The sequence below is a fragment of the Lithobates pipiens genome, unplaced genomic scaffold (assembly GCF_037356315.1).
Source record: "Lithobates pipiens isolate NorthernLeopardFrog02 unplaced genomic scaffold, aLitPip1_a1.2 Scaffold_25, whole genome shotgun sequence".
Lineage (NCBI taxonomy): Eukaryota > Metazoa > Chordata > Amphibia > Anura > Ranidae > Lithobates > Lithobates pipiens.
The window spans coordinates 172,970,334-172,997,730 of record NW_027507787.1 but is presented as its reverse complement, the minus strand read 5'-3'; the positions used below and the strand labels follow the sequence as shown (position 1 = coordinate 172,997,730).

The 27,397-nt window shown below is 43.0% G+C and overlaps 1 protein-coding gene across 1 annotated transcript in view; it reads right to left on the bottom strand.

Moving 5' to 3' along the window:
- LOC143930667 (alpha-2-macroglobulin-like protein 1) overlaps positions 1–27,397 on the bottom strand; it is a 210,419-nt gene that overhangs the window by 24,463 nt on the left and 158,559 nt on the right. The window contains exons 25-30 of the mRNA XM_077455170.1: positions 23,492–23,573; positions 23,232–23,388; positions 17,237–17,344; positions 13,533–13,695; positions 10,239–10,453; positions 6,279–6,497 (exon numbers count right to left, since the gene is read on the bottom strand). Coding sequence (XP_077311296.1) covers positions 6,279–6,497; positions 10,239–10,453; positions 13,533–13,695; positions 17,237–17,344; positions 23,232–23,388; positions 23,492–23,573 — 944 coding nt within the window. The remainder of the gene's footprint in view (positions 1–6,278; positions 6,498–10,238; positions 10,454–13,532; positions 13,696–17,236; positions 17,345–23,231; positions 23,389–23,491; positions 23,574–27,397) is intronic.

Genomic DNA, 27,397 nt, shown 5'->3' with positions numbered 1-27,397 from the left:
TTTGTAGGTTGGCAGCATAGGATGTAGGAGACAAGTAGAGAGTGAAAAGGATAAGGTTGTGATCAGAGAGAGGAAAGGGTGTGTTAGAGAAATTGCAGGGAGTGCAGCGATGGGAGAATACGAGGTCGAGAGTGTTACCGTTGGAGTGAGTGGTGGTTTGTGTCCATTGTGTTAGGCTAAAAGAGGAGGTTAGGTTGAGTAGTTTAGAAGTGGCAGCAGTATTAACATTGATTGAAATGTTAAAATCACCTAGGATGATAGCAGGTACTTCAGATGAGAGAAAATAGGTTAGCCATGCAGAGAAGTCATCCAAAAAGCGTGACACTGGTCCAGGAGGTCGATAAATAACAGCGACCCTCAGACAAACTGGAGAGAAAAGACGATTGCAGTGCATTTCGAAAGAGCAGGGGGAAAGAGAGGGAGGTGTGGGAAGTACCTGAAAGGTGCATTGTGGGGAGAGGAGAAGTCCAATGCCACCTCCTTTTCGTCCACTGGGTCTGGTGGATTGAGTCCAAAGGAGGCCACTGTGGGACAGGGCAGCTGGAGAGGTAGTGTCAGATTCCTGGAGCCAGGTTTCAGTTATAGCAAATAGATTAAGGGATTTGGAGAGGAAAAGGTCATTGAAAGAGGCTAGTTTGTTGAAGACTGAGCAGGCATTCCAGAGGGCACATGAAAGAGGGGGGCCGACTTGTGGAATTAGGGGAATTGGGATGAGAAGGTGGGGGTTACGACTGTTGAGGGAGGTAGACAGCATATTTTGGGGGTGGGAATTGGGTGTGGGGGGGGGGCAGGGTTTGGTGCAATGTCACCAGACATTAGTAGGAGGGTGAGGGTGGTAAGGCGGGAGTGGGATTTATAGGGGGCAGATGCTGTGGTGGAATGGACGTGGTGATACTGCGTGGGCTTTGAATGAGCAGGAGGTAAGTGGTGCTCACTAAGGTTCTCTAACAAACCTCCAAGGGCTTCACAGAACAGCTGTATTTATACTGAGATTAAAATACACACAGAAAGACTCTATTTACTAATTAGGCGACTTCAGAAGGCAATTGGTTCCACTAGACATTAGGCTGAATACAAATGCATGTCACACTTTTCAGATATTTATGTGTAAAAAAAAAGTTGAAAATCATTTATCATTTTCCCTCCACTTAACAATTATGTGCCACTTTGTGTTGGTCTATCATCTAAAAATCCCAATAAAATACATTTATGTTTTTGGTTGCAACATGACAAATACTTGAATGAATACTTTTTCAAGGCACTGTAAGTCTGTTTGCACCCACCTGTCCATTGGGATGAATGGACCATCCGATCAGGTTGACCTGAAAAACTGACAGGCAGGCCTGAGTGGATCTCGCATGTGAAAGGGGCCTAAGAGTTGCTATTTTGTTATTCAGATTTCAATAATGATTTAAAATAATACAGTTTTATAATTATTCATTATTGATCATAAAATGTCATAAATATTCACTATAAGAATCCGTAGAGTTGCCAGATTAGAGCTGCTGTATTTAGACAAAAACATATTGTAGAATTTTAATTAGTCGGGTGCACAATAGGAATGATATGATTATACCTGAGTTTAGTGAACCTTACTGAATTACAGGTGCCAAATTTGAACCCCATTGAAGTCAATGGGAGCAAAACGTTAAAAATGGGGGATGCCCTTAAATTGCTTGTGAAGTGGCATATCAGCAAGATGTACAGTGAATATAAAAAGTCTACACACCCCTGTTAAAATGTCAGGTTTCTGTGATGTAAAAAAATGAGACAAAGATACATCATTTCAGAACTTTTTCCACCTTTAACGTGACCTATAAACTGTACAACTCAGTTGAAAAACAAACTTAAATCTTTTAGGTGGAGGGAAGTAAAAATTAAATAAAATGATGTGGCTGCATAAGTGTGCACACCCTAAACTAATACTTTGTTGAAGCACCTTTTTTTTTTTTTTTTTTTATAGCACTCAGTCTTTTTGTGTATGAGTCTCTAAGCATGGCACATCTTGACTTGACAATATTTGCCCACTCTTCTTTGCAAAAACATTCCAAATCTCTCAGTTGCGACGGCATCTCCCATGCACAGCCCTCTTCAGATCACCCCACAGATATGCAATTGGATTCAGGTCTGGGCTCTGGCTGGGCCATTCCAAAACATTACTCTTCTTCTGGCGAAGCCATGCCTTTGTTGATTTGGATGTATTCTTTGGGTCATTCTCATGCTGAAAGATGAAGCTCCTCTTCATGTTCAGCTTTCTAGCAGAAGCCGTAAGGTTTTGTACCAATATTGACTGGTATTTGGAACTGTTGACAATTCCCTTTACCTTGATTAAGACCTCTGTTCCAGCTGAAGAAAAACAGCCCCAAAGCATGATGCTGCCCCCACCATGCTTCACTGTGGGTATGGCATTCTTTTGAAGATGTGCAGTGTTGTTTTTGTGCCAAACATATCCTTTGGAATTATGTGATAGCTTAATTCTGAACACAGCTACATCCCCAGTTATAAGAGAGTTTATCCACTTATGCAACCACTTTATTTTAAAATCACAACCTTCTAAAAGATTTCAGTTTGTTTTCAATTGAGTTGTAGAGTTTATAGGTCACATTAAAGGTGAAAAACATTCTGAAATGATTTATCTTTGTATAATTTTTTTAAATCACAGAAATCTGACATTTTAGTGTTCTGACATTGAGTGTGTAGACTTTTTATATCCACTGTATACAAACTACTACAGTAAAACCGACATTCACAAAGAAAATAAAAAACCTGTCTAATTTGCAAGTGAATGACACTACTTTTGTTTTTCCACAAATGGCAAGGGATTCCCTTCTATATACCAGACTCTTATCTTAGATTAGGATCTAGTACAGATGTTATGGGGGACCCCTATGTAAAAAAAAAAAAAAACAATTAGTGCGGGCCCCCCCCCCAATTATATACCAGACCCTTTGTATGTGCTCCCCCTGAACCATACCAGGCAACATGCCTCAACTTGAGGGCGGCAAAGCACCTTGTTCCCATGTTGATGAAGACCTCTTCCCCATAACCCTGGCCAGTGGTTGTGGGGGTCTGAGGACAGGGGCTTTTCAGAATCTGGAAGACCCCTTTAGCAATAAGGAAGCACCCCGATACCATCCTCCATGAGAATGAGTACCCCTACTCACTCATAAAAAAATGTAAATGCTAATAAGACACTTTAATAAATATTAAAACGCACCCAAAAATGTCCCATGATGTACATCCATTATGAATCGTGTCATCTAGTGATGCAAAGTGTTGTCAGTTCTGATGCGGACACTATCCTGTCCTGGCAACTATTTGCCCACGAATGACATATCCAGTGGATGACAGCTGAGCCTAAAGGAGTGGGGTTTCCTGGGGGCTGTCATTCAGCAATTATGGACAGGACCATATTTGGTCAATGACAGTCAAACAGGCAAATGGAAAAACACAGTGCTTTGTGTATCCCTTGTCATTTTATACCCGTGAAAATGCTCCAATACCCCAAAAAAATACTTTTCAGCGTGATTTGCATCAATACAAAATGAATGGGTGCAAATCACACTGCAAAGAATCCCATTAACAGGAACAGAATGTATCACAAAGCCCCCCCATAACAGATCCGCCCTCCCATCACAGAGCCCCCCATAACAAATCCACCCATCACAAAGCCCCCCCCCCAACACAAACTCCTCTCCATCACAGATCCCGCCCATCACAGACTCACTCATAACAGAGTCACCCATCACAGATCCCCCCATAACAGACTCCCATACCACAGATATCCCCCCTATCACAGACTCCCCCCATCACAGACTCCCCCCATCACAGACTCCCCCCATCACAGACTCCCCCCATCACAGACTCCCCCCATCACAGACTCCCCCCATCACAGACTCCCCCATCACAGACTCCCCCATCACAGACTCCCCCATCACAGACTCCCCCATCACAGACTCCCCCATCACAGACTCCCCCATCACAGACTCCCCCATAACACACTCCCCCCACCGATATTACACTTATAACATCACAGCCCTCCCCTCTGCTACCTTAATCACACAAGACTTTAAGCAAGTCCAGGCAAATGGCAGGACATTGCAAGTGAAAGGCAGGTGTTTGATTGCTGGGACCACCCCACTGCCTAGTAACCAATCACCCTCTTCTTAACTCAAAAGGTCCTGCCCTTTGTCCGGACCTTTCATGTGCCTTGTCTTGTGTGATAAAGGTAGCAGAGGGGAGGAGGAATGCTGCGATGTTAAAGGGGCAGTCCACAGGCTGGGTATAATCACGCTGGTGGGCCGGATGTGGCCCGCGTGCCGTAGTTTGAGAACCCATGCATTAGGTACATATCTGGTCAAATGCAAATTGCATAGGCATCCCAGTCTGGCCGATGAAAGAAAATAACTGCCACTGGAGGTGCTCACAGGGCTGGAGGAGATATAGAGGCAGTCTGCCCCCAAGCTGACATCACTTCTGCCCTATACCCACTGGGTACCAGAACATCTCCTCCAGCCCTGTAAGCATCTCCAGTGGGCATGATTTTCTTTCATTGGTGGGATCGGGACACCTATGCAGATTTTCATTTGACCAGGTATGTACTTAAAATGGAATTCCACCCAGAAATGGAACTTCGGCTGATCCGGTGCCCCCCCCCCTCCGGTGCCACATTTGGCACCTTTCTGTCTTAGCCAGGTATTTGCTCCCACTTCCAGCGAAAGATCGCCGCAGTATCCACGAAGATCTACTCCATGTCTGGCCCCTCCATCCCCCGGCTGTCTTCTGGGAGACACACAGGTCCCAGAAGAGAGAAGGGACCACTCAGAATGTGCGCAGTGCGACTAACGCATGCTCAACAGGGAACCAGGCTGTGAAGCCGCAAGGCTTTACTTCCTGATTCCCTTACTGAAGATGCCGATGCCTCCACCTGGAGCCGAGGGATGGGTCGGCTTCTGGTGAGGACATTGCGGGCTTCCTGGACAGGTAAGTGTCCTTATTTTAAAAGCTGCCGTATTTGTAGCTGCTGACTTTAAATTTTTTTTTTTACAGGCAGAACTCGGCTTTAATGTGAGTTATAATTTTTTTTATAAACTGACCACTAGATGGGGCTTTTCCTTTTCTATACACACACAGCAGCAGTGGGGGAACCACATTCCTGTTCAAATCACATGTGATTCTTTGCAGTGCGATTTGCACCCATGTATTTTGTATGGATGCAAATCGCGTTACAAAGTATAGGTACTTGATATCGGCGAACACTTAACCTAAAGTATCAGTACTTGTAGATAAAAAAAAATCAGTGCAACCCTAATTCAAACCTTAGCATTTCTTCTTGAAGTGTCTTCCATTCCATTGACAGAAACGTATCAGAACCCATATAAACACATGTTGAGATGTTGCTGTGTGCTTTAACCACTTCAGCTCCATTTTTGCTATAAAATATTCCCAATAATTAAAAAAAAAAATCAAATTTCTTCATCAATTTAGGCCAATATGTATTCTGCTACATATTTTTGGTAAAAACAAAACAAAATACAGTACGTGTATATTGATTGTTTTGTGCAAAAGTTAGAGCATCTATAAACTATGGTATATTTTTATTTATTTATTATTAAATTATTTTTTACAACTAATGGCAGCGATCAGCGACTTATAGTGGAAACCGCGACATTACGGCGGACAAATTAGACATCTGACACTTGACAATTTTTGGGGTCCAGTGACACTAATACAGTGATCAGTGCTAAAAAAAAAAAAATGCACCGTTACTGTACTAATGACGTTGGCAGGGAAGGGGTTAACATCAGGGGTGATCAAAGGGTTAAATGTGTTCCCTGGGTGTGCTTACTAACAGTGGGGGCTGCTTTGACTGGGGGAATGTAAAGATCTGTGTTTCTGCTTAGCACATTCCCCTCTCACTGAAAGACAATCTGCCTTGTTTATAGGCAGACCACGGTTCTGCCTTTCTCAAGAATGATCGGCGGGTCCCCACTGATTGGCTCCCACTGTGTCCAATAACAGTAACAGCGGGAGTGGGTCGCCAGCAGCGCTTGCCCCCCAGACCCGAAATATCAGATCACAACAGGGTCTATTGCAGGACCCTGTTGTCAGGCATATAATGAGGCCATAGGCCTGACGAAGTGGGCCTTTGAGGCGCCGAAACATTGCACTTGCTCTTGTGATGTGATTTTTATGTAATAAAAACCTTTGAATGACATTTGAGGATCCTTGGTATGCTGGGGAATGTGTGCATTTATCTGTAATATACACAGTCTTACCTGTGTGAAGACACATCCTTTACCCGTCACCTGGACTGTATAGTTTCCAGGAATCCTTGTCAGCTGTTTTTTCTGTAGAAGAAGTCGTGTCTCTTGAGCCACATTAAAACGATGAAGAGTGCCCTCCTTGTCTGTGCGTAGTGTTATCTCCAGCCCTTCATGCTTTGCATACGTTATTTTAGAAAACAGAGAAAGAGCCTGGAACCCCACCACCGTGTCCTGTGCAGGAGACATGAGAAATAAGCTTGTTTATTAAAATAATTGATGAAAATTAACTTATATATAACAAACCTTATCCAGCTATAGAATCCAAAGATATGAACCCAGCAGCTCCATAGTCCATAAAGTAAATGCAGCAAACAAGAATGAGTAACTTAGGACTGGTGTGTCAGGTAAACAGATGTAGCGCACCGCCAAAGGAGCCACCGATGATGAACTCATTCCTTCCCCAATTTTAGTACAAACACAGGCAGACATACAGCATTTCTTCTCGCTCTCTGGCTCAATAACAGTCAAGGGGGTGGCTTTTATGCACTTATTGCATAAAAAATACTGAATCATTATAGGACACTTCTCTTCCTATTGATATGTCACTGTGTCCCCACCAAGCATACAAAGTAAATGAGATAGAGATCCCCAAAAAATCACCACTGGTTGAATAATGACTAGTATCTTTTTTAAAAACAGAAAATTACACACTGTGATTAGGACTCTGAATTTAGGTTAGTACTCAAAATGCCAAAGGCTCAACATCCACTGGCCACTCTTCAGTGAGGGAGAAACAAAACTCACAATACCACAGGACAACTGGATACCCTCCTCCAACTTCCATCAGGTACTCTTCAGTGAGCTCTCCAGAGCAAAGTCCCAGACTAGACTTTGAAATAGGCCCCCAGCTAAGCTACAGCCGGGACCTTGATGACTCTCAAGCAGCCTTCCAGCAGACTGCCCTTAGTGGCAGAGCCCCCTTAGGCTGAGGACTCCTCTTACAGGACTGGACCCAGAACCCACTCACTCCTGCTCCAAGCCTCAGAATATTTATTGGCTCTCCAGACACCTACTGGGCACATCTTCTCAGGGATTGGCTGGGTCTCCATAAATATTCAGACTGCCATTCTACCTTTCCTCCCACTGTGCTTCCAGAACCCTCTAGAATACAGGGGGAAATAAATAGGCCAGTAGCCTGTGAAACACTGAGCAAGCTAAGGCTATCAACAGCTGCTCCACTGGCTACAGGGGAGCTAAACGAAATTTTCTTAGCATCATAAACCTTAAAGTGATACTAAAATGTTTATTAATCAGACATAACATTACATGGGACAGTCTGTTTAGTAGTTGGTCACAGAAACAGAAACCAGGTTACTGTTGAGTTTGTTTGAGGATGCTTCTCAAACTAATGGGCATGTCCTCAAACAGGGGGAGCTGTTGACATTTGGAACTGTCGGTTGTTATGGTAAACAAGTTTGTAACCATTGTCAATAAAAGCCCAAATAAAAGCCAGCAGCAGAGACATATATATAATCACACTCTCCTATCATTCGAATTGAATTCGGAGAAACCCACATCCAATTTGCATATATGTGAACCCACACCGTGTGGCATAAAAAAATTGCAACCATTGCCATTTTATTTTCTATGGTATATGATATATATATATATATATATATATATATATATATATATATATATATATATATATATACATATATATATATATATATTTTTTTTTCTAATCAATATGCAGCTGTCACATGACCCAGCTCTTTCCCAGCCTGTCTGCGGGGAAACAGTATGAGGAGGAGCTTCTACTACTCTGCTGCTGGTCACATGTTTGGAATACCGAGTAAAAATAATTAAAATCAATAAACAGTTTTTTTTTGTCATACAAATATATATTTGAAATCAAATCTTTATTAGTTTTTGGCAATAACATGGTGTGGGTGGATTTCTACCACTCACAGACAGTCACATCCCTGGTCTTAGAATAAGAGATGAAGCCTGCATGAATCTACATGTAATATCCCTCTCCCATTGTGTTTAGCTGGTTGGTTGGCATGGAGAAGGAAGACTGTCATTTACAACTGTGTATACACCCACCTGTATGAATCTATAGTCACATGGGCTGCTCAGATGTGATAGGGAGAAAATGCTCAGCATAGAAACTCACAGAAAACTGAGCATGTGCAGAGCTGCCACCACAGCTGCAAAATCCCTAGCTGAATTGGGTATAAACAGAAGGAGGAGATAGAGAGCAGCAGGATCAACCAGGTATTTTGCAGAATACAGAAAACAAATCTCGTTGTGACTGAGTGATTGATAGTTTTTTTTTATGATGTGGGTTTAGTGACACTTTTACTAGAAGGTTGCTACACAGAATTTCAGTAAAATCAATATAATAGCTTGTACACATGAGCAGTAAAGGCTTTCCTTAGTACAAACACACATCTAAAGCACTACTGAAGAAAATGCACGAGCAGAAGATAAATGACTGCCTGTCATAATCAGATTTAGCTGTGCATGCCTTATTATTATTCTAAGTAACAAACCTTCCTAACATGTTTCCTATTGAATGAGTAAGAAAATTAAGAATGATAACTGGACTATGGAAATATCTTAGAATCGCAAACTTTAGATTTTATAATAAATCTAATTTTTGTATAGTCTGGTGTCTGAAACATGTAGTGCTCTTGTGCCAAAAAATGTAAAGCTTACACTGAGTTTTTCAATAAAAGTGGAGACAAGAAAATGCAGGGGGATCGAGTGCAGGACTCTTTTTTTTTTTTTATTATACTTTTTTGTACTTCTAATAATATTTTTAAGGGAACCCTTTCCAGTTTAATAACCACTTGCTGACCAGCCACTGCAGGTATACTGTGGCAAATCGGCTCAGCTGTGCAAATCACCTTAGGTGTACGTCGGGCTTGTACACGACGATCTGTGGGCGTGCGCACGCTCCCATTGGCCAGCGGGGGAGCCAATCAGCGGGTCCAGCGAACTCTATGTCCACTGCCAACCAGCAATCATTCCCCACAGTGACAGATCTGGGGACCTGCCATAGTAAACAAGGCAAATCTCCATTCTGATAGTGGAGATCACACAGATTCTGTTTTTCTACTATGCAGCAAGACGGATCTGTTGTCCCAATGAGCCCTTCCCCCATTCCCCCATATAGTTAGAATACACAGTGAGGGAACACAGTTAACCCCTTCCTTGCCAGTGTCATTATTACAATAACAGTGCATATTTTTAGCACTGATTACTGTAATAATGTCATTGGTTCCCAAAAAAGTGTCAACAATTTAAATTAGCTGACCGATCGGTCCGCCACAATGTCACAGTCCCACTAAAAATCGCTGATCACCGTCATTACTAGTAAAAAATAAATAATAAAAATGCTATAAATCCATCTCCTATTTTGTAGGCATTTTGCACAAACCAATCAATATACGCTTATTGGGATTTTTTTTACCAAAAATATGTAGCAGAATACAAATTGACCTAAACTGATGAGTAAAAGATGTTTTTTACATTTTCTTTCGGAAATGTTTTATAGCAGAAAGTAAAAAAAAAGTTTTCTTTTTTTTAAATTGTCACTCTTTTTTTTATTTATAGCATAAAAAATAAAAACAGGAGAGGTGATCAAATACCACCAAAAGAAAGCTCTATCTGTGGGAAAAAAAGGACGTCAATTTTGTTTGGGTACAGCGCAGCACGTTAGCACAATTGTCAATTAAAGCGATGCAGTACCGTATAACAAAAAATGGCCTGGTCATTAAGGGGGTAAATCCTTCTGGGGCTGAAGTAGTTAAAAGCAGGTTTAACAATGTATCTTCCCCCTGTGGGGGGCAGGTAAATGACAGAAAAACCCTAAGCAGGCAACCACCTTTACCAGGCACCAGCTATATGTAAGTGCCCAGTAACCCTCATACAGTACATCCAATGCAAGTTACATCTGCCAACCTGGGTAGAAGCAAAGCCCCCACGTGGGTTCCGCTGTCGGGCAGCCCACTTAGCTATGGAAGAAGCTTTGCTGATATCCTCCATCATAGGGGTGTCCAAAGAAACATGTGCCAAAATCACATAGGATGCCAATTCCACCTCTTTAGAATTAGGCTCGGACCATGCTGACTTTTTGTGAAGGTTATCTGGATTTGCAGGCCAATATGTTTCTCCTCCTAAAAACGACATAAAAAAAGGAGGAAAGTAAGTGAGAAGGCAGTGAGTGCTTAAAACAGTGTGCAATATTGCATATACAGTATTTCTGTATACCACCAATTTTAAACTAGAGCTGAATCCAGTTGTTGGATTGCACTCCAAGAAGGAAGCCTAAGGGCTGGTTCACATCAGCAACTGCATTAGAACATGGCTGCCCGTGTGTGGTAGAATAACAGCAGTGCCAATGCGCCAATCACAGCACATCACACTATATACTTTTTTTTCTTTTTTTTAATGAACTCTATTGAAATGCCACACAGTGATATTTCATTAAGGGGGATGTGAAACCTTACATATACCCAGTGAAGGGACTATCATCAAATCCTCCTACTGAAGATGTATCTGTCTATCTGCAGTTTTCTCTTCTCTACATCTGTTCAAAGTGCAGAATTTATAAGCCTGTATGAGAATTCAGAAAAAATGGGGTGGAGAGTTGAAATTACACTCTGCAGAGCTCAGTGAGGAGAGCCCTGACAGCTGTTTGGAGGGAAGATACACACCCCCCCTCTACACAGATCACAGGAACAGAGCTGAGGCTGTCAATCCCATCACCTTTTTTCTCTTGGTGTCAAGAAAAATTGTCAGAAGTGATTCAGACTGATAGCAGAGGAACGAAGCAGCAGATAGAAATTACACTTAGTGCTTTTAATTAAGACAAGTACACACTATAGAGGGATATGCTTTGTTCATATTTTTTTTTCTGGGATTTACAAACACTTTAAGTTTTATTGTCCACAGTGCAGTGCAAACATGACAAATTGGGTGAAATGTGCAGTCACTGAAAGTCACTGACTTTTTTTGGACATCACATGTCCAAATTCCTCTATTTATAGACATTGCATGTCATAATGGAGGACTACTTGGAGTATTTTTAAGCACATCATTTATTATTCAAGTTTTTTGTACTCATATTATTGGTTATGGTTTATATGATCACATAAGTGCTGCACATTTCACCCAATTTTTCATTTTTGCAACTTTATCCACTGCTGTACTGGGCTGCTTTAGTTTTTTAAAATTTTTGTTTGATTTCTTTTATAGACAGCACAGTATATATGTGTTTATAATTCACAGTGCAGTGAACTTTTTTTCTGCGTGTACCACCACGGTTTTGTGAACTGGCTAGGTAGGAGACAAGGCACTTTGCCTTGTCTTGTGGTGTGACTGCAAATAGCCACCCAATGCCATCCTACCACACCTTCTATGAATAGGCCCTGAAGGTGACCATACACTATACAATATGATTGTACAATCTTCTTTTGATTATCATCAGCTATGTAGCACAAGGGCCTGTCTGACTGAATATGAATTAAAAGTATTGTTTAGGCTAGCACTCATATTACATGATTTTGGTAAATGCTAAGGTGAAACTTTGGTTAGGTTTTAATTGCTATTAGGAGATTCACCCTCTGTATTTGTCCTATTTACTGTTATCACCAAAAGCGATTTGCCTACAAAACCGTACAAAGCATTACACCTGCGATCAGCAAATTGCAGGTGCAATATCAGGCTCCTGCACACCCTCCCTGCAGCTTGCTGCCTGTACCTCTGTACAGACTTTCAGGTAGAAAGCTGGAGAACGAACGAATGGATTATAAGTGTGATGATCAGCACACTCGCAGTCCATTGAGAACTGAAGTCCTGTCTGTGAAAGGACGGGACTTGTAGTTTACTCATTCACAGATCTCTGTGAATGGAGAATATGGCTGTTTGCATGGAGCCCACACAGCCGTTCCATTTTTAAATGTAACAGTGGGTGTGTGGGAGAAAACCCCCTAACTGATGTCACAGGGAAAGGGGATGGGGGCAGAAGCTAGAACATGTTACACCCTAAATATGGTAATAATAGAAAAACTTTTTTCTAAGGGTGAACTTACACTTTAAGCACTTGAATTGAAGTTGAAAGTTGCAAGTTGAAAAAATAATTGAAGGTTACATTTAAAGATTACTCATGGCCTCATGTTCATTGTCTGAAAGCTGTACAGCTGAGAACGCCAAAGACCTCTTATGTTTGATTTGATATACTGCAAAAATACTTACAAGTGCTATGGCATGAACCACAATAAAAGGAGTTCCCTAAGTGATTACATTATCTCAGTATAAATATTATATGTACAGTACATATAATGGTAATACATCCCTGTGTATCATCAGATAAAGAAAGCATTCAAGCCATATGCACATAAACTTTAATGGCATCCCAGTCTTAGTTCGTAGAGTTCAATATTGAGTTGGTCCACACTTTGCAGGTATAACAGCTTCAACTCTTCTGAGAAGGCTGTCCACAAGGTTTATAATCGTGTCTATGCGAATGTTTTTTTTCCAGAAGCGCATTTGAAGTCAAGAACGGATGCGGACCAGAAGGCATGACTCACAGTCTCCTCTCTAATTCATCCTAAAGATGTTCTATTAGGTTGAGGCCAGTCAAGTTCCTCCACCTCAAACTTGCTCATCCATGTCTTTATGGACCTTGCTTTGTGCACTGGTCCAAATCATTTGGTGGAGGGGAGATTATAGTATGGGATTGTTTTTCAGGGGTTGGGCTTTTTCCCCTTAGTTCCATTGAAGGGAAAACTTAAGGGGTCACCGTACCAAGAAGTTTTGGACAATTTCATGTTCCTGACTTTGTGGGAACAGTTTGGGGATGGCCTCCTCCTGTTCCAACATTACTGCACACCAGTGCACAAAGCAAGGTCCATAAAGACATGGATAAGCGAGTTTGGAGTGGAGGAACTTGACTGGTCTGACCCCAACCCAACAGAACACCTTAGGTATAAATTAGAGTGGAGATTGTGAGCCAGACCTTCTTGTCCACATCAGTCCCTGACCTCACAACAAATGCATTTGGTTCCCATAGGCACATTCCTAAACCTTGTGGACAGCCTTCCAGGAAGATTTGAAGCTGTTATAGCTGCAAAGGGTGGGCCAACTCAATATTGAACCTTACGGACTAAGATTGGCATGCCATTAAAGTTCATGTTGTCAAAAGGCAGGCATCCCAATACTTTTGGTAATATAGTGTATATACAATGAAATCACCTGCTTTCTCTGCTTTGTCATGCAGCTCCTTTAGAAGAATTTCTCTGGTGTCATAATCTTTAGCCAGAGTGAATAAATAAGCAAGGAGAGACTTTGTATACAAGCTGTCCACCATGGGGATGCTATTCCGAATACATTCCACAGCATTTTGTACCATCAGATCCTGGAAGAGACAAAATGTAGCTTCATGTAGTATAGAAAGGTTTCAAAACAGGATAATGACAAGCCTGTATTTAGACATCACAATAATCCAGGCATGCATGAACGTTCAAGCTTCACCCATCAATGACACTTTCTCTGTTACAGTGAAGGAATACACTACAACACTACTCTGCTTCCAGGTTTCAGACTGGAGCATGACAGAGAAGAAGCTGATTGATGAGCTCATCTCTCTGCTCACTCTGTTCTCTCCCCCTATCAGCTTGTTCTTTTGCAGCATATTTGCACAGAGTATAATGGATTGGCCCTAAGTGCTGCCCCTTCCTTTTCCCATCTGAGTGCTGCTGTACGGGAGATTGATAAATAAAAAAGGTATACAGTGCCTTGCAAAAGTATTCACCCCCCTTGGCATTTTTTGTTTTGTTGCCTCACAACCTGGAATTAACATTGATTGTTTGAAGATTTGCATCATTTAATTGACAGAACATGCCCACAACTTTGAAGATTTAATTTATTGTGAAGCAAACAACAAATAGGACAAAATAACAGAAAAAGTCAATGTGCATAACTATTCACCCCCTAAAGTCAATACTTTGTGGAGCCACCTTTTGCGGCTATCACAGCTCCAAGTCGCTTTGGATAAGTCTCTATGAGCTTGCCACATCTTACCGCTGGGATTTTTGCCCATTCCTCCTTGCAAAACTGCTCCAGTTCCTTCAAGTTGGATAATTTGCGCTTGTGAACAGCAATCTAAGTCTGACCACAGATTTTTTTTATTGGATTGAGGTCTGGGCTTTGACTAGGCCATTCCAACACATTTACATGTTTCCCCTTAAACCACTCAAGTGTTGCTTTAGCAGTGTATTTGGGGGACATTGTCCTGCTGGAAGGTCAACCTCCGTCCTAGCCCCAAATCACACACTGAGTGGTACACATTTCCCTGAGTTTAGCACCATCCATCTTTCCCTCAACTCTGAACAGTTTCCCAGTCCCGACTGCTGAAAAACATCTTCACAGCATGATGCTGCAACCGTTGTTTGGATGGTGTTCTTTTGGTGATGTGATGTGTTGGGTTTGCGCCAGACATAGCGTTTTCTTTGATGGCCAAAAAGTTCAATTTTAGTCTCATCAGACCAGAGCACCTTCCTCCATATATTTTGGGAGTCTCCCACGTTGTTTTTTTGCTGAAAGTAATGGCCTTCTATTGAAAATAGAAACTTCAATAGACCTTTTCCTATATTTATACATACCCCTGAAGAAGGAGATTCAGTCTCTCCGAAACGCGTAGGATATTTTAAGCAATCAGTGTGTATGTAGATTATCAGTGTATTTATGCATTCCTTGTTGTATGTGTTTTTCTTATAATATTTTTTCCAATAATTTTTTTTTTTTAATTTTTGCAAAACCTGATACCTATTGTATGTGCCTAAAAAGTCCACCACTAGGGGTGTCCTAACTTTTGATTCTTACGGAGCTCATGGTCATCCGCCTGTGAGTCAATATCATCATACATGCAGCATCCCTGTGATCTCCTGTAAAGCAAAGGCCTGAGCTGGTAAGCGTGTTCTCTGTGAGGTAGCGGTGCACCTGTCTGTGGAATAATCACTGGGGTGTACCTTATTACACTTATTCCACCATTTGTGCAATTATTGGAACTATCTTATGCCCTGCAAATTTGGTTTACGGACTGTAATTAGTGCAATTTTTTCTCTTTCCCACTGTGTATATGTAATGACAGATGATTTGACACTTAGATTGCACGCAGGTAGACATCATTTCACTATTTATGTGACTTCTGAAGGTAATTAGTTGCATCAGAGCTTTTTATGTGTGTCATAACAAAGGGGGTGAATACATACGCACATGCTAATTATCAGTTTTTTATTTCTACAAAATAGTTTTATATATATATCTTTTCAAATAGTTCACCAGAATAGTTAGACTAGTGTGTTATGATCCATCACATATAATTTAGATTGAAAAAAATTGAACTAAAGGCTGTAATGTAACAAAATAGGTAAAAAGCCAAGGGGGTGAATACTTTTGCAATGCACTGTATATGCTGGCATTTATACTGGTTGCATGTGAAAATACATTTTATTATTTAATTTCTGCATTCATGTGTATTGTTTTCCAAATCTTTGTTTAACTTTCATACAGAATGTACTGTGCCTTCCTGCCCCCCCCCCCATTGTGTCTCCTTAATCCACCATACTGTTCCCTCTTGCCCCCTATACTGTGCACTCCTGCTCTCCTGTACTGTGCCCTCATGCCCCCCCCCGTACTGTGTACTACTAGCCTTCCTCATACTGTGCCCTCGTGCCCCCTATACTCTGTACGCCTACCCTTTCCTGTACTGTGCCCTCCTGACCCCTGTACTGTGCCCTCATGCCCCCCCCCCCGTACTGTGTACTACTATCTTTCCTCATACTGTGCCCTCCGGACCTCTGTACTGTGCAATCTTGCCCTCCTGTACTGTGCCCTCATGCCCCTCCTGTACTGTGCACTCCTTCCCTTCCTTGTATTGTGCCCTCCTGACCCCTTTACTGTGCACTTCTGCCTTCTGTACTGTGTACTACTACCTTTCCTCATTCTGTGCCCTACTGACCCCTGTACTGTGCAATCCTGCCCTCCTGTACTGTGACCTCATGCCCCCTTGTACTGTGCCCTCCTGTCCCCCTCGTACTGTGCTTTTTGCCTCCTGTATTGTGCTCCCCTGCCCCCTCTGTACTGTGCTCTTATGACCCCAGTATTATGCCCTCTTGCCCCAACTGTACTGTGCACTCCTGCCCTCCTATACTGTGCCCTCATGATCCCCTCGTACTTGCTCTTCTGATCCTGGTATTGTGCCCTCCTGATCCCCCCATACTGTGCACTCCTGCCCTCCCATACTGTGCCCTCCTGATCCCCTCGTACTTGCTCTTCTGATCCCGGTATTGTGCCCTCCTGATCCCCCCATACTGTGGCCTCCTGACCTGCCCCCCCCCATACTGTGCCCTCATGCCCTCCCTACTTTGTCCTGCTGATCTCCGTACTCTGCTCTTATGATGCATTGTCCTCTGCTCTTTGGACTTTTTATATTGTTTGTAAAATTTACTCTTTGGTTTATGGTATGTTTTCCTTATTGTTTAAAATTAATTGTATTGAAAGTAGTAATATATATATGTTTAATACTATCAACTATTTATAGTTCAATTCTTGAGAGTAGGTGCATTAATTGAGGCAGGCTGGTAGAGGCCCCAGTGCATTACTTTGCCCAAGGGCCCTTCATGCTATTAAGATGGCCCCACAGGCCTGTAGGGGCCCCAGTGCATTACGTTGCCCAGGGCCACTTGATACTATTAGGATAACCCTGGTATTCACTGGAAACTATACAAAACCCCCTACACATCTTTTCTCTGCCAATAGGATTTGTATTTCTGTCCATTCCAGCTTAAGATTTATGTACATTTCACAAGTAACAGGAACATCATTTTGATTATGTGTCATTGTCACTGTAACAGGCAACATAGTCACTGCAAGCATTGCTCAGATCAGTTCCATACCAGCATTTCAGCGCCTTCAATACTCTTGCTCACCTCCTCAGACCATCCTGTTTCCAGAAAAGCTATTGTGATGTAAGCATTTAGCAAAATTTCATCATTCACGTCCCCCTAGTATAAAGAAGTGTCACAATTATTAAACATGTACATGCATACCCCCATCTCTGTATGGATTCCTCTGGTCATATCTTGTTGCTACCAAGATATAGAAAGTGATTCAGCTGTTTGGGCTTCTTTTCATTTCTTTTCACCCGTGATTGGCCAGTACATCTTTTCAACTTCCTTTAACAGACCAAGCTGTTCAGCAAAAGTGGCAGAGAGGGTTGAGACTAACCATTTACAGCTACAATGGTCCACTTTTATTTATGTAAACTCTAAAAAAAAATGTTGCTGTAACTGCTTAAAGTCTTGTTTAAAAAAAAAAAAAAAAAGAGAACGAACATGTTATACTTACCGGCTCTCTTCAGTGGTTTTGCACAGAGCAGCCTGGACCCTCCTCTTCTTGGGTCCCTCGCCAGTGCTTCTGGCCCCTCCCTCCTGACTATACCCCCACAGTAAGCAGTTTGCTATGGTGGGTACCCAAGCTGCTAGTAGATTTTGTTTTTGGAGTCAATACAATGTTAATTGGGGATAACTAGGATCAGTTGTGGGTTTAATAGGTAGGAATGTCTATAAAAGTTCCCTTTTGTTTTGCTTTTCAAGGTTTGCAACAGTTGAAGCTACACAGAAGTCTGTCAGCTGTGATGAATCACAATGTAATGTAATGAAGTAGTTATTGGATATGATATCTATCAATAATCACTGTAGCAAGTTGTCAGTGAATTTTGCACACAAGCCAGGACCTTGGCGATCAAGCTTGTGGGGGGTCAAGGTTTGGACATGTACACAGCAGAGCAAGGGGAAATAATACTTACTAGGTACACCCTGGAAGCTTAAAATAAGTCCTGTGGGCTCCATAATCAGTTAAATTGTTTGTATAGCTAAAACCGTGCCAACATGGGAGAAAACCTGTGATACCTGTATGCTGCAATGGATTGGCCCCAAGAAAGGAAAAATACGGTATTTGATACGGTTTTCCATTTTTGTACTTTTGGATAGCGTGGGAAAGGGTTAAACCTCTGCTGGGTTATTATTTGTTGCCTGTGCACCACTGGGGAAATAGAAGTAAGTAGATAATATAAACATCCCTTGTGACTGTAATAGGTATTCTTTATGGAGGGATCTACGGTCCATAAGACCCCAAATCCCTCCTTTGCACTTAAAAGCATTCAAAACGCCAACGTTTGGCTGCTTTGAATGCTGTCATTTTTTGGCTTTAAGTCTTCTGTAAAGCGAAAGTGATGTCAAGATATCTTTCTGGTTACTAGATCCAAGACCCAATTGAAGCCGATTGTTCGGGTCTCCAGCCAGGCAGCGAAAGTGGGGGGGGGGGGGGGTGGAGTCCCCTCCCGCTGCTTGGGATATTGGGATAACAGTCGAGTGGCTTCTTAGTCACATTGGTTGTTATCACAAGAGAGCCAACTGCCGGCTCTTAGACACCTCTTTTACACTAGCGTGGTGTGGGCATTAGTGGTAAAGCACGGCTAGTTTTAGCAGCACTTTACCGCTGTTATAGTGATGCTATTCGGCTGATAGCGGTGCAATTTTAACCTCCGTGCGCAGCCAAGGAAAGGGTTAATAGTGCCCGTGTTGCGGTGCTGCCAAATCTCTTTGCATGTGGTTCGGCGGCACTGACCATTCATTTCAATGACTTTCACACAGGGGTGGCTTAAGAGGCGCTTTTCATGTGCTATTTTTAGCCCTAAAATGCCTGAAAAGCGCATTAGTGTGAAAGGGGTCTAAGAAAACGGTACCGGGGTGAGGCCTACAGCTGTAGCTGTAAATTCCGTCATGTATTTAAACCTTAAAAAACTGTGTCCTAAGACATTTTATGAAATGTTTTAAGAGATGAAAAAATATATATATTGTGCACTGCCTACCACAGGATGGTGCCCTTTGCATCTGGCCTGGCATTCCAGTGAGCTTGGGGGGCCAGGGACTGACAGAATTTTTATGCATACAAATTCCGTACGAAATATGAAATTTCGATTCCGAATTTTGGATCCAAATTCATAATGAAAATTTGTAATTGTTACAAAAAGTTAACAAACCTAAAAGTTAAAAGGAAGTCAGCACAGGGATGGTGGAACCCTATGGGGAATTTCTATGCTTACGAATATTATATGAAATATGAAATTTCGTTAACGAATTTTGGAATTTCGGATCCAAATTAACAGGATTGTGACTGGTGTTTTGTTCACCAATCAGAGGAAGTCAGCACAGCACAGGGATGGTGGGAACCCCTCATAATGGGCACAGCGGGTGTACACACAGACCTGGGAACTCAGCACAGGGATGGTGGGAACCCCTCATAATGGACACAGCAGGTGTACAGACCTGGGAACTTAGCACAGGGATGGTGGGAACCCAATCAGAATTTCTATGCTTACGAATTTCATACGAAATTTCGGATCCAAATTAAGAGAAACATGACTGTTGTTTTGTTCACCAATCAGAGAAAGTCAGCACAGCACAGGGATGGTGGGAACCCCTCATAATGGACACAGCAGGTGTACAGGCCTACGAACTTAGCACAGGGATGGTGGGAACCCTATGGGAATTTTTATGCTTACGAATTTCATACAAAATATGAAATTTCAGATTCAAATTAACAGAAACATGACTGGTGTTTTGTTCACCAATCAGAGGAAGTCAGCACAGCACAGGGATGGTGGAAACCCCTCATAATGGGCACAACGGATGTACACTCAGACCTGGGAACTCAGCACAGGGATGGTGGGGACCCCCCATAATGATAAATTCATCATAATGAACATTCGTTATATTTACGAAAAGTTAACAAACCTAAAAGTTAAAAACCCAGGAAGTCAGCACAGCACAGGGAAGGTGGGAACCCCCCATAATGATAAATTCATGATAATGAACTTTTGTTATTTTTACAAAAAGTTAACAAAACTAAAGGTTAAAAACCCAGGAAGTCAGCACAGCACAGAGATGGTGGGAGCACTTCCTTAAAATGCTAAATTCCTCATAAAGAACTTTTGTTATTTTAACGAAAAGTTTATGAATCTTACGAAAATTTGTATTTTGTACGAATCCGAATTGAATTTAGTAAACGGCGCCCATGTCTGGTAAACACCCTCTCCCCAGCAAAGATTTCTAATTATGAAGAAAATCTCCCTTCAATCAATCCAATCAAACTCCCTCCCAGAATCAAATCCCTGCCACTAACCACCCCCTGTAAACTTCTCAACTAGAAACTCCCCCTTCTCCAAAAGCAAACCCATGCCACTTTCCTTAACCCCCCAACAAAAGAAACTCCCCCAGGCTGGAGTTCTCACTTCCTCCTTCCCAAAACAGAAAATTAAAACAAATAAGTGTGGCGCTTAGGTGGCAACAAACCACATGAACCAGTAAGGCACTAATTCAAGCAAAGAAAATTACATACACTTCAAACCTTAATAACCGTAATGACATACACTTGACCCCAGAGGACGGCTGTTTAGTTGAAACGCGTCGGGTGGACCCCCTTACAGACATCGCTACTTTCTGGCTATGTTATTATGATTGAACCAAATGTGAGTGTAATTTTATTATTATTTTTTAATAAATTAGATGTTAAAACGGTATCAGGCTATGCTAGTTTTCTACTTCCATGGTCTTTGATACCTGAGCCCCCTATTTTCGTGGGATGAGCACTATAGGAGGATCGCTACGGATGATTTCATGACCTGAAGACTTGCGGGAGATTACATATTAGATGTATGATTATCTGGTTTGCTAACCTACAGGCCCATATGACTCGAGAGGCGTAAGCCTTCCTCTGAGTCCACGTCATTTGGTAAGCCTCCTCTCCCCTTCTTTATCACGGTGGTGGTGGTATTATTCTACACATCAGAAGCTGAATTTCACCTTTTTTCACGTCACCTCAAGTTTGGAATTGTGATTGATATTACACATTTCAAGGACTGATAGACGTTCACTTGATGGACTGTATATGTTAAATTAATTTTATTTACCTTAACCTTTTGTGTGCATGAGGTTCATGCACTCTTCCACCTGGGAGTAAGATCTCTTGATATACAACGGAATTTACACATATTTTCTTTTTTTTGAAGTGTATGTAATTTTCTTTGCTTGAATTAGTGCCTTACTGGTTCATGTGGTTTGTTGCCACCTAAGCGCCACACTTTTTGTTTTAATTTTTGTATGTTACTGTGTAGTCTTCAGTAGTGTTGGCAGCTGGGTAGAACACATCTTTTCACAGCGCAGTATTTTTTTACACCTTTATTCCTTTGTTCAAAACAGAAAATTGATGCCTCCCCCTTACCAGACCTCAGATTCAGCATGGCACAGAAGTAGGACAACTTCTGCATCCCCAGTCTCCTTTCAGCTGTGTCATATGATACCTTGAGGAGGAGTCTAGGAGTTCCCCAACTGTGCACTGTCAATTGCCGGCATCTAAGACCTTGCAGTAATTTCATGCTTTTCAGAGGGACCCCTTATTAAACTGAGGGGTTGGGGCACAATAGAAAAGGGGCTTGCTGCTGCACTCCGAAACTCTGATTGCTTCTACTGTGCTGATGCAGAGGCTAAACAGCAGGGACACTGTCTGTGCATTTGCCAGGATGCTCTGGGGGAGGGGTTTGAACCCCTCTGACCCCCCCATCTATGCCCCTGCATTAATACCAAACAAAGAACAGATTTCAATAGTGTTTACTTGCCTCCCACCAAAGCAAAGTGTCATTTCTCACTCTGCCATTTAGTAGTTCTACTGTCAGTTTGGGTCACTTCTGATATGTTTTCCTGACACCAAAAGCTAAAAAGGTGACGGGGAGGGATCTTCAGCACATAGCTTGTGACTGAGAGCCACAGTGCTGTTCCTGTGTCCCTCCAATAAGCTCTCTGAGCTCTTGTACCCCACCCCCTGCTTAGTGAATCTGTGAAAAATCCTTTTCAGTTGTACAAGGATGTACAGGACAAATGGCTGCAAATAAACAGATAAAACGTATGAAGGAGAATTTGTTTAATCTTTGTGCATCTCCTGAGACTAATTACTTAATTGGGTATAGGTAAGGGTTTACAATCACTAAGTACATCCAGACACCCAATATAGCATAACTGCATTTGGTTTACTGGTGTGTAAAGTGTATGTGAACCCAATTGAACAATTATTTGCTCCAATTTTGTCTGTTAAATATACCACTGAACAAATTTTGTTGTATCTGTTTAATAAGTGACAGAAATCCTTTAAGGTGGTAACCTTTCTGTACATTCTGCCTCTGCTGTTCTGTAATCAGTTGGCATTGTTCTCAGATGTCTTTGTAGACTACAGAACACCACCCCCCAAGTTTTAAAGATGAAGTGAGGAGGAGGTGTTCTGTAATTCTAACACACTTCTAGTCCCAGGTTGGCAACATATGAAGTGTGTTGCTGGCGGGTTTGCTAGGTTAAATCAAAGAAGAAAAAAAGAAAAAAGTACATATTCATTCCTGGATTTAAATACACTTTAAAGGATGAGTTCGCCTTTCCAGAAAAAAAATAATAAATGCCCATATTTCTGCAGAAAAAAAAAAAAACTTTCTGCCCATACTTCCATACAGGCCATCTGTGTGAAAGCTGCAGGGCTTGTGAATAAACTATGAAAGTGCTCATCAGCGCCCTTGCAGTTCATTCAGAACTACAAGCCAACAGCCACGGTGGATGGTGGTACTTGTAGTTCATTCATTCACATGAAACTGTAAATGAATGACACAGCTGTGTGAGCTGAGCCCTGCATAGCTGTGCTCTTTTCAAAAAGTGACAGTGGGTGCGGGGAGAAGATCCACCGCCCACTCTCACACTGAGGGGGGAGCGGGGGGACTGGTGGCAGGAGCTGGAACATCTAGGGTTAAAAGGGAGTTTGCACTGCTCTATTGTATTAAATATACTGGTGTACCTGTAAAGTCGTCCTGAAGAGTTTCCCCCTATTTGCAAAACATCCACTTGGGAGCTGGTTCTTCTTCAGCCATTTTCCGGCCCCCTCAATATATTTCTTATCCACGGAGATAAAACGAGACGCTGCATGAAAAGACTTCATGACAGCTGCCGTCAGCCTGAGAAAACAGAAAAAGAAATGATAATTAAATAAGGTCACCCTGTGCAAATGATTTCCTATGAGTGTGGCAAACTTTGCACGATGGAACTTCATGACCTTACCAGGCACTGCCATCTTCATCACTCTTCCCAAATGCACTGAATGAAAAATCTTCTCTAAGAAAGTTCAGCTGTCTCTCATAACCTAATAGGAGAAGAGCGTCAAACTCAAATGAAACAGCAAGCTGGACTGAATAGCTGACATTTCACTAATGTATTCTCCACTCTATCCAATATTAATAAAAATGGTGTCAGGACTTTCAGCTAAGGATCACAAACAGAAAGTGAGTGTGCCCCAAAAACAGCTGTTTGAGGTGTCTATGGTAGAACAAAACACATTCACATAAAACAGAAGGTCCCCAGGCAGGACAACTTTTCCGTAAAAAAAAAAAAGGACACTCGCACACCCTAAACAAGATGTTGCCTCCCAATATAACCCCTCCCACAACTGGGAGTACCTCAGTTTTTTCGCCAGTGTCCAAGCTGTTGGTCACAAGTAGGGATGACCCGAACACCCCTCGGTTCGGTTCGCACCAGAACTTTCGAACGAACCGCAAATTCGTACGAACTTTAGAACCCCATTGAAGTCTATGGGACTCGAACGTTCGAAATTAAAAGTGCTAATTTTAATGGCTAATATGCAAGATATTGTCTTAAAAAGGGTTTGAGGACCTGGCTCCTGCCCCAGGGGACATGGGTCAATGCCTTAAATGTTTTTAAAAATGACCGTTTTAGCGGGAGCACTGATTTTAATGACGATTAAAGTGAAAAAAAAAAAGTGAAATATTCCTTTAAATATCGTGCCTGGGGGGTGTCTATAGTATGCCTGTGAAGTGGCACGTGTTTCCCCGTGTTTAGAACAGTCCCTGCACAAAATGACATTTAACGGAAATAACGTCATTTAAAACTGCTTGCGGTTTTAATGTTATATCTGGTTCCTGCAATATGGTTGAAAATCATTGAGAAAAATGGCATGGGTAGCCCTCCCTGCCCATTACCAGCCCCTTTGGGTCTTGTACGGATATTAAGGGGAACCCCGTACCCATATTAAAAAAAGGAAATGCGAGTGGCCTCGAGGCCCTATATACTCAGAACAGCAGTATACAGGCGGTGCAAACAAGACAGGGACTGTGTAGGTTTGTTGTGTAAAGTAGAATCTGTTTGTAATTTTCACCCCTGTATAATTTGTTTTGCCGTCCGTCTTTTTTCATCTCACTTGCTGTTGTCTCCTTCCGTTTGCAAGTAGGAGACGTTTGTAAGTTGGATGTTTGAAAGTAGGGGCCTGCCCTATATGCTCTGCAGAAATGGCGGAACAAGGTGTTAGTGTTGCCACAACATTGTAAACTCTCAAAGTGACTCTTGGTGGGCGCTGGAGCTCCCTGCTGTGAACGATTATATCAAGAATTGTAATTACATGCCATTGTTGAACAGTGGTAGAAAAATTGGGCCTTTGGTGGTTGTGGTGCTGGTGCCACAACACTATAAGTCCTCACAGTTACTCTGGGTGGGCACAGGAACGGGCCCTGCTGTGAAATATTATATCAAGAATTGTAATTACATGCCCCTGTGGCTGAAAAATTGGGCCTTAGGCACTGGTGCTGGTGCCACGACACTGCAACCTCTCCCATATACTCTAGTTGTAGTGCAGGAATGAGCCCGGCTGCAAAGCATTGTATCAAAAATTGTAATTAAATGCCCCTGTTAAACAGGGGCTGAAAAATTGGGCCTTAGGCACTGGTGCTGGTGCCACGACACTGCAACCTCTCCCATATACTCTAGTTGTGGTGCAGGAATAAGCCCTGCTACAAAGCATTGCATCAAAAATTGTAATTAAACGCCCCTGTTAAACAGGGGCTGAAAAATTGGGCCTTAGGCACTGGTGCTGGTGCCACGACACTGCAACCTCTCCCATATATTCTAGTTGTGGTACAGGAATGAGCCCTGCTGCAAAGCATTGCATCAAAAATTGTAATTAAATTCCCCTGTTAAACAGGGGCTGAAAAATTGGGCTGGTGGCATCACCCAGAACCAAAAATGTTCTTCCAACATATCAGTGGAGGAGGAAGAGGATAGACAATCAACATAACAGGACAGTCACTCAGCATCAGCCATAGGCAGTCTTGAATATCACAATATTTAAAAAAAAATTATTCGGTTACATCAGCTTCAGGTGCTTGGTAGCTGTGGGTGATCCAAGACTGATTCATCTTGATGAAGGTCAGTCGATCAACTGAGTCGGTGGACAGGCGCACCCTGTGATCGGTAACAAAGCCACCAGCAGCACTGAAGGTGCGTTCCGAAAGAACGCTGGATGCAGGACAGGCCAGTAGCTCAATTGCATACTGTGCAAGCTCTGGCCAGTGATCCATCCTCAAGACCCAGTAAGCCAGAGGATTTTCGGTGGGGAAGGTGTCCAAGTCTGACCTTGTCCCTAGGTATTCCTGCACCATGTAAATTAGACGCTGGCGATGGTTGCTGGAACCGATCATACCTTGGGGCTGCGGACTAAAAAATTGTCTGAACGCACCGGTCAGACGGCCACCTTCTCCACCGCTCCTTCTGACCGATGCCTCAGCAACATGTTGTCTAGGACCAGGAGTTTGTAACCTCCCAGTCTCTGGGAACGCGTTGCACAGACCTTTCTGTAAGGCCTCCCGGAGATGTCTCATCCTCTGCTCCCTCTGTGACGGCAAGATAAGGTCGGCAACCTTACCCTTGTACCGTGGATCAAGGAGAGTGGCCAGCCAGTAATGGTCCCTCTCCTTGATCCGAAGAATACGAGGATCCTTTCGCAGGCTTTGCAGGATCAGGGAGGCCATGCAGCGTAGGTTAGCTGAGGCATTCGGTCCGGAGTCCTCTGGGTCACTAAGGACAACATGATCCGCAGCTAGCTCCTCCCAGCCACGTACAAGTCCACGGGTTTCTTGGGACTGTAAATCATCCCTACAAGACTGCTGCTGATGCTGAGTGCCAGCCTCCACCTCCATGCTGACACAATCATCCTCCTCCTCCTCATCCTCTTCCTGTGTGATGGGTGGCACAGCAGGAACACTGTCTGGATAAAGGGGGCCTTGAAAGGCAAGGAAGTCCTCCTCTTCCTGCCTCTGTTCTGCCTCAAGTTCCCTGTCCATTATTCCACGCAGCGTATGCTCCAAGAGGTGGACAAGAGGTACAGTGTCACTGATGCATGCACTGTCACTGCTCACCATCCTTGAAGCCTCCCCAAACGGTGACAGGACAGTGCATGCATCCCTGATCATGCCCCACTGGCGTGGTGAGAAAAAAACTAGCTCCCCTGACCCTGTCCTGGTGCCGTAGTCGCACAGGTACTCATTGATGGCTCTCTGCTGCGCGTGCAGCGGCTGCAGCATGGCCAACGTTGAGTTCCACCTGGTGGGCATGTCACATATAAGGCGGCTCTTGGGCAGGTTCAACTCCTTTTGGAGCTCAGCCAGCCGAGCACAGGCATTAAATGATCGGCGGAAATGCACACAGACTTTCCTGGCCTGCTTCAGGACATCCTGTAAGCCCAGGTACCTGCCCAAGAACCGCTGCACCACCAGGTTAAGGACATGAGCCACACAGGGCACATGGGTCAGTTGTCCCTGTTGGAGGGCGGAGAGGAGGTTGGTGCCATTGTCACAAACCACCATTCCTGGCTTAAGCTGGCATGGCGTCAACCACCTCTCGGCTTGCCCCTGCAGAGCTGACAAAACATCTTCCCCACTGTGGCTCCTGTCCCCCAAACAAACCAGCGTAAGCATGGCATGGCATCGTTTTGCCTGTGTACTTGCGTAGCCCCTGGAACGCCTATGGAGCCCCGCTGGTTCTGAGGACAGAGCACTGGAAGAGGCCATGGAGGAAGAAGAAGAGGAGGGGGTGGAGGAGAGAGGTGTGTCACAACCAATAGTAGCATTTTGGAGGCGTGGTGGCGGAACAACCTCCAACACTACTGCACCTTCACCTGCA